Here is an 8608-nt window from a genome sequence, read left to right on the forward strand (position 1 = left end):
CATAGAATGCCAATTTACTAGAAGAAAGTATTCTTGTGTTGAGGGAGTACTTGAGTGGAGGCCCAATGTCCTTCTGCTACCTTAATACCAAACCTATAAATGTAGGCTCATAGATCTATTTCCCCATCCTCATATAATATATTTGTATATGTACATGTCTTTATCTAGGAGTTGGTATGCTTTTAAGCTCATTTTTAGTGCTCATTTTTAGTTTGGCTCACCTCTAATCCAAGAGATTATTTCGTGTATCCAAACAGAAATCTGCTTGGCTTGTCATGTAGTTTTTCTGGTTGGACTAAAATGTTAGATCAGCAATAAAAATTAAGAATGCTTGAATCCTACCCTCTACATGATCCCCATGTTGAAAAGAAAGTGCTTTATTTTGCCTTTGTCTCATTGTATAAAGTAATCTGAAGGAAATTACTCACTATTTTGATTAGATTATATTTCATACTTTTAATCAGTGTAAGAGTTCATTTTTTTTAATACTGATATTCAACATACTTAATTTCTTAACCTAGTTTTTCTCCTTAACCCCAGACATTTTGCATTGTTCATATGTTTACAGGTCTAATAAAAACTCTGTTAATTAGCAAGTTCATTCATATTAAGGACACATAGTATTTATTCTTTGTATAATTTTAATTGAACAATGTTTAATGTTTTGTGATTTTTGTATTTTTTGAATGTTTTATATGAGATTTAAAATCCCATTTTATGTCTTAAGTGAATTTGAAAACATGCCAAGCTCCGTGTTACAGTCTGAGCTGAAATTTTAGTCTCAATAAGATCTAAACCCTGCTCATGGATTCTGTTAAGTTAAATATAATATCACATTGACAGACATTTTGTGTTTGTTTAAATTAATGATACTCAAAAAAATTAATGATACTCATTCTTCCACATTAGTGACAAAAAGAGGGAAGAGTCATTTATAAGTAAAATATGTATTGTAATGCTCCTCAGGCCTTGTTCTTTAGGAGTTAGTTTGCATTTTTAAATTAATTCTCAAATAATGGGACACAATTATGTGTTCATTATATAATCCAGACTATATGAGAGAAAAAAATGTTGGAATATCTCAAGATAAGATCTTTCAGTCACCTCAACTGAATATTGATGTATTTGTGTTCTACATTAATCTTCTCACTGATAAATTGTTGATAATATCCACTCATAAGAGTGTTGGTATGTGTTACCTACTATATGAAAAACGCTTAAAATCATGCATGGATATAAGTGATAGATAATATAGTCATAAAATGTTCTTAAATATGAGCCAATATGGAAAAATCACAATTCATTATATGAATATAATTCAAAAAGTATTGCTGCTAGGGTTCTAGTTCATGTAAACAGGTGCCTTCCAAACAAAATGGGTTTAAACACATCTCTGCAATCAGTGGATAGTTGCAGGCAAGTTTTTTCAAAAGTACAGTCTCATTAGGATGCTTTTGAAAATGCAAAGGTCCAATGGGAACAATGGCTTCCAAGAGGATCTGTAGACCATTTAACACCAAGGCAGACAGGCCCCTCTGATGCTAATGTGACTGCATCTTGGGACTCCCAAGGAATAATCTTGATAGATTTTTCTCCAAGGTCACAGACGATGATAGGGGCCTATTATGAAGACGTTTTACGAAAACTGAAAATAGCGTTGATGAGAAAGAGGCCAGGAAAGATGTGCCGAGGACCTTTTGGTCCTTCTAACAACACATCAACTCATTCTTTGAGGGTGGCAAAGGCTGTCTTAGAATTTTGTTGGGAAACCCCACCCCCTCCTCACTACAGCCCCTATCTTCCCCCTTCAAACTTCTTCTTGTTTTAGATTTTAAATGAAAATAAAAGGAAATTTCTGGTTTTTCATTTATATGAGCATATACAAGGGGAAAAAAACCCATAACATACATATGCGTTTTCTATAGGCCCAGAAGAACTAGTACCATATAGACTCGAGTATAAGCTGACCCGAAGATCGCCCAAGGCATCTAATTTTACCACAAAAACTATTAAAAATGTGCTTAAAAAAACAAAACAACCTCTGCTTATACACGAATATATACGGTACTTGCTATATGTTATAATAGTTCATGAAAGCATTTTCCTGTTCCACGTCTAAGGGTATGCTCTGAATCTTCCTAGCATGCAGGGTACATTTTCTTTCCAGTTAACTCTTCGTTTTTGCTTTACTGGCAGTTCGTTTTTCTTTTTTTTGGTTTGTGAGTTTTTAAAAATCATTTTATTGGGGCTCATACAACTCTTAATCACAGTCCATACATACATCAATTATGTAAAGCACATGTCAATTTATTGCCCTCATCATTCTCAAAACATTTGCTCTCCACTTAAGCCCCTGGCATCAGCTCCTCATTTTCCCCTCCCTACCTGCTCACCCCTCCCTCATGAACCCTTGATAATTTATAAATTATTGTTTGGCAGTTCGTTTTTCTACGTGTCATTTCTCCCCCTTTTTTCAATAGTTTTATTGAGGTTTCAGACTTCTTTTTGTTCTCCAAACTCAAAGAATATTGAAAAGGAATGTGATTTGAATTTTGGCATCCTCTAGGATCCCAAAACTCCTGTTTGGACGTGGTGCAAGGAAAGAAGGCAAAAGTCTTTGGGAAAGAGTTAGCTAGAAACCCCACCTTCTCAAGTTTATAGACCTAGGTGAAGGGTATGTCAAGAAACAGTAGCTTCATATTTTGATAGTTTTATTTAGTCAAAGTTCATATGCGTTTGTAGCAATATTTTGGGACTTAGCTTCATATATGATGGAATTTCAAACGTTTGTTGAAAAGTTCCTTATCTTTTGAAGTCCTTGTATGTTATATTGTTATATCAGGTGGCCTTGATTCATACGTAGACAAAAGGTTTTCTTGGCTTGATGGTGTGTGGAAATCTTTATGGAAAGTAGATGAACACGCCTTTCTCCCACAGACCTATTTGGATGGGTTTGAACTGCCAGCATTTGGGTTAGCAGCAGAGCACTTCACCATTGTGCCACCAGGGCTCGACCCATATGTTACAGACATGTGTAAAAGATAGTGGACGTGCAAGAAGAAAATTGCCTGGTTTTAAGAAACTGGCCTAGAGGAAAAGTAAGGCCCAAAAGCTTACATTGTTAAAATAAATACACTAAAGTTCGACATTATATTTGAGGTTTCTGCATCAACACATGCTTTATGTTGATCTGATGCTGATTTTGATGGTAAGCTGAGTAAACTTTACTATTTTTGTGTGTCTTGTACAGGTTGGAACAAAGCTAATCTCTTGCCACAAACTGGCATTGGCTTGTGTTATTCCCTACTTCCGAGCCATGTTTCTCTCTGAAATGGCTGAAGCCAGGCAGACACTGATTGAGATCAGAGATTTTGATGGCGATGCAATAGAAGACTTGGTAAAGTTTGTCTATTCTTCTCGGCTCACTTTGACTGTTGACAACGTCCAGCCTCTCTTATATGCAGCCTGTATTCTACAGGTTGAACTGGTAGCTAGAGCTTGCTGTGAGTACATGAAGTTACATTTTCATCCCTCGAATTGCCTGGCAGTCAGAGCCTTTGCAGAAAGTCACAATCGAATAGACTTAATGGACATGGCAGACCAGTACGCCTGTGAGCACTTTACTGAGGTGGTGGAGTGTGAAGACTTCGTAAGTGTGTCACCCCAGCATCTCCATAAGCTTCTGTCTTCCAGTGATTTGAATATTGAGAACGAAAAGCTGGTCTATAGTGCTGCCATCAAGTGGCTTCTTGCTACTCCTCAGCATCATTCCAAATGGCTGGATGAAACACTTGCACAGGTAGGGGCTGAAAGATGCTGTGTAGAAATGAAGTGAAAAGGAAGCGGGTGAACATATTTCATTCTTAGAAAAAGGATATAATCAGAAGGAATTTAGAAATTGTTGGCATAATACATTGATAAAAATGGCTTTGACTTTCTTACTCACTTTCTTTAAAGATGTCTGAATTTGTGTATTTGAATTAAGAATATTCTGTTTTCTCATGAATATTTAGAATATTCTTTTGAGATAGCTCAAAATAACTTGGGGTAACTAAGTTACTTTGATTTTTTTTTCTTGTAAGTATCTTCTTTGATTTGAAACAATTGGTATGAGTATTTTATTTTTGCTAATAAAACATCATGCTAAGGCAATAAGTCTAAATTGATAAAATTTATAGCTTAATGGTTTCATAATGAAGGTTCTAAATTAAACTGAGCTATCTTACTAATCAAAATATACTTAGTCCTAGTGTACCTAAAGAAGCCCTAGTGATATAGTGTTATCTGTTGGACTACTAACCTCAGGGTCAGCAGTTCGAAACCATCCGCCCTCTGAGGGAGAAAAATGAGACTTTCCACTCCTTAAAGAGTAATTGTCTCTGAAACCTACAGTACCTGTTCTAGCCTCCAGGGTCCCCATGAGTCAGAATTGACTCAGTGGCAGTGAATTTGAGTTAGAGTGCACATAAATTCTTTCTGGTAAGGTCACAAGACAATAGTATTTACTTGGGGCAAAAAGAGATAGATGAGACTTTAGCTGATTATTTCTTTACTTTGTCCAGAGTTTGACTTGTCTAACTTCAAATGTATTTATTACTATTTTCCTTAGATAGTTTTTTTGGATAAAAAGACGGTAAATAGGCCCTTTAAAAACATACACTTTGTTTTTTATTTCTTACCTCCTATTTATTTCTGAAAAATAAAAATGAAACTGCTTAAAAGGATTGTTCTTCTTGTTTTGCAATTTTAAATGCTGTTTTTGCTTTGATTATGTCTGTAGTGGTAAAGGAGCTCTTGTGATTATTTCAGTACCATTTTTGGAGCTGAGCAGTTTGAATGGTGATAGGAATTATTTTATCTGACTGAAGAGCAGATATAGTCTTTTAACATTTTATAAGTATAGACCAACACAAGAAATTGCTCAGAATTTGGCATATTGAATTTCATTTATGTGCTAGAAAAGCCAGGTGAATTACCATGAATTTTATAAAGAGACCTTATACAATGAAAGTAGTGGATAAACTATTCAATGACAACTTAAATTTTTGTATCAGTAATTATTAATGATCTTAGGTTCGGCTGCCGTTGTTGCCAATTGACTTTCTTATGGGTGTTGTGGCAAAAGAACAGATTGTCAAACAAAATCTTAAATGTAGAGATTTATTGGATGAAGCAAGAAATTACCACCTTCACTTGAGTAGCAGAGCCATACCTGACTTTGAATACTCCATTCGGACTACACCAAGAAAACATACTGCTGGTAATTAAATCGTTTATTTTATCAATTTTGCAGGAAGGATCTCTGTTGGACATATTTGAGAGTTGGTTGTTGATATAGTTTATTATGCCAGCCTGTGGACACCCAAATTTAATAGTAAGATCATTAACATTGGATTACTTTAAAGTAATAGGTTAAAATAAGATTTCGCATATATTCATAATTCTTACCGTGAATGACAGTTTTATTGGTAAGCCTATTTTTATAAAAGTCACAGGACGTCCTTTGCACACTGAAGAGCCTACTGAAAGATCTTTTCTTTGAGGTCTTCCTGGTTCTTCGAAGCAGAATCGACGGTTCTACCATTTGGGCTTGCAGAGCTCTTTACTGACATTCATTGTACCATGTTGGCTCTTGTGTTTTATTTTACTTACATAACAGGTTTGGGTTCTCCAAAGACAAGTAATTGGGGTTTTTTTATGTTTGTATCCCCATGGTCAAGTATGGAACTTGACACATATTATATGTTTAATATTAGTTTTTACATTAGAAAAACACTAATAGATGGATCTTAACGTTTGTGAAGCAGAGCTTATTAGAATCTGAAGTGTGCCTGCATTTTAAGAGACATGCCTTTAACTTTTTTACCTTTACTTTCAATACTTTTCAAATTTTATATTTTTCTCAGAAAATACTTCCTGTTCACTTAGTTTTTCAATTTATATTCTCCATATTTATAAAGAGCAGTTCACACAAGCTTTCAGATACAGTGCTGTATTCCCCTATTTCAGAATGAGTAATTTCGTTGAACAGAGGTTCCCATATCCATAAATTCTGTTTATTTGTTTGATCAAAAGCTTAAGACTTAAGACTAGGCAGTGTTTTATTCTGTTGTGCATAGGATTGTGATGGGTAGGAACTGGCTTGATGGCACCTAACAACAACAACAACAAGAAAGTCAAAGGAAATAATTAAGGTACGTCTGTGAGTCAAAAGGAAGGCTGAGAACATGTTTGAAGAATGAGAAAATGTAAGTGAGGTCCAGGAATTCAGGATGAATTCTGAATGGAGAGACCTACATTGGCTGGTGGTGGTTAGACATTGGCCTGTGTACTAGGTTGCCAACTCGTAAGATTGGCAGTTCAACCCCACCAGCTGCTCCCCAGGAGAAAGATAAGGCTGCCTCGCCTGTAAAGATTTTCAGACTCAGAAACCCTATACAGGGTTACTATGAGTTGTAATAGACTCAGTGACACATGGAATATAGAGTTAGGAATCCTGGTTGTGAAATGATTAAGTGCTTAGCTAATAACCAGAGGTCAGGAGTTTGAGCCCACTGTCAGTTTTGAGGGAGAAAGACCTAGTGATCTACTCCCATAAGTATTAACAGACTAAGAAACATAATGGGACAATTCTACTCTATCCTATAGAGTCAGAATTGACTCAACAGCATGTAACAGTAACAATTTAGAATTATAAAAGAAGCCAATGGAACATCTTAAAGCAACAACAAAACAGTACCTGGATGCGAGGAGAATGGGATCTCATCGAGGTAGTATAGTTAAAGTTTTAAGGTCATACCCCAAACAAACCCATAGGTTTTCCAGGGTGGTAAGTCCTTACATAAACAGGCTGCCACATGTTTCTCCACATGGAGAGTAGCTGTGGGTTCAAACTACTGACCTTTAAGTTTGCATCCTGAATGCTTAACCACTGTACTACCAGGGCTCCTTTGAAAGGAAGTGTTTTTAGGTGCCAGGATTGGTTCTCAATCTATGAACAACACACCAAAACCCTGTCTGGTCCTGGTCATCTCACATTTATTATTTTAATCTCATTGTTGCAGCACTATGTCATTAATCCATTTCATTGAGGGGGATCTTCCTTTTTTATTGACCTATTTTACCAAGCATGATGTCTTTTTCCAGGATCTGATCCCACCTGATGACGTGTACAGTATGAGACGTCTCACCGTCCTTTTCTAGGGAACATTCTAGCCATACTGATTCCAAGATAGGTTTGTTCTTCTTTAGAAATAGAAATTCACTTTTTCCAGTACCGTTTGTTGAAAAGACTATCTCTTTCTTAATGAATGTGTCAAAACGTGGTTACTTTAGGTGGATGGCTTTATGTCTTGGTTCTCCATTATATTCCATTATTATATTTATCTTAAATACCAGTTCCGGACTGTTTGACCACCATAGCTATGTAGAAGGTGTTGAGATTCGGATGTGAGCGCCTCCTGCTTTGTTTTTCTTCAGTAGTACTTTGCTTATCTTGATTTCTCTTTCTGTCTCTATAAGAATGGTGTTGAGATCTGAACCAGAATTGCATTTTATTTATAGACCACTTGGAGTAGTCTTGACATTTTCACAATGTTCAGCCTTCCTATCCATGAACCTAGTATGTTAGTACATTTATATAGGTCTCTTGGTTTCTTGTAGGAGTGTTTTGTAGTATTCTTTGTACAAGTCTTTTGTTTTACTGGTCAAGTTTGTTCCTAAGTTTTTAATCTTTCATGTAGCAATTGTAAATGGTATTGTTTTCTTAATTTCTTTTCAGAGCTCTCTCTATTAATATGTAGGAATGCAATTTATTTGTTTATGTTGATCTTCTACCCTGCCACATTGCTAAATCTTTTAATTAGCTCAGTTTTCTTGCTCAGTGTAGGTTTTTTACGTATATTACACTATCTGAAAATAGAGCGTAACTTCTTTTTTGCCAATTTGGATCTCTTTGACTTGGTACATTGTGATTTTCTTTTGGGGGCTATCTTGTTTGTGCTTCTTTCTGCTTCTTGTATGGTTATTTTCTTCTCTCTTACTATATTTGGGAAATTTTCTTCCAAAAGTTCATAGACAATTTTCTGTTGTGTTTAATGTTTCTTCCTGCTCTGGAATTCCCGTCATGTATATCTTATTCCTGTTGATACGGTCTTGCGTAATTCTTATACATTGTTTGGGTTTTTTGGCTCTTTTGTGGGATTGTTGTAGTTTGATTCTGAGAAGACTGTGTTCAGGCTAACTAATTCATGGCTCTGTTGCTTCAGTTCTACAGCTTTGTTCTTTTATTGTATTATTTATTACAGATATATTAGCATTAATCTTCTGCATTTACATTTGCTCTTTGTGTATGGTTTTTCATATTTCATTTATTTTGTCAGATTTGTTACAGTGCGTTCCAGAATTCCATAGTTTTCCTTTTTCTTCTCTGTGGCGTGCTTGATCTTTTTCTCCCTCTTTTTAAAGAACTTAAGAATTTTTCCAAAGGGCATTTATAGAGCTCTAGATAAAGACATGTACATATGCAAATATATGAGGATGGGGAAATAGATCTATGAGCCTACATTTATAGGTTTAGTATTAAGGTAGCAGAAGGACATTGGGCCTC

General features: G+C 35.6%; 1 protein-coding gene across 1 annotated transcript in view; it reads left to right on the forward strand.

The window, feature by feature from the left end:
* KLHL8 (kelch like family member 8) overlaps nucleotides 1-8608 on the forward strand; it is a 38804-nt gene that overhangs the window by 5998 nt on the left and 24198 nt on the right. Inside the window, exons 2-3 of the mRNA XM_045284338.1 lie at nucleotides 3251-3799; nucleotides 5074-5260. Of these exons, the coding sequence (XP_045140273.1) occupies nucleotides 3251-3799; nucleotides 5074-5260 (736 nt within the window). The remainder of the gene's footprint in view (nucleotides 1-3250; nucleotides 3800-5073; nucleotides 5261-8608) is intronic.

The sequence above is a fragment of the Echinops telfairi genome, unplaced genomic scaffold (genome assembly GCF_000313985.2).
Source record: "Echinops telfairi isolate 266 unplaced genomic scaffold, ASM31398v2 ScPeMD7_7468;HRSCAF=8506_0, whole genome shotgun sequence".
NCBI classification, from domain to species: Eukaryota; Metazoa; Chordata; class Mammalia; order Afrosoricida; family Tenrecidae; genus Echinops; species Echinops telfairi.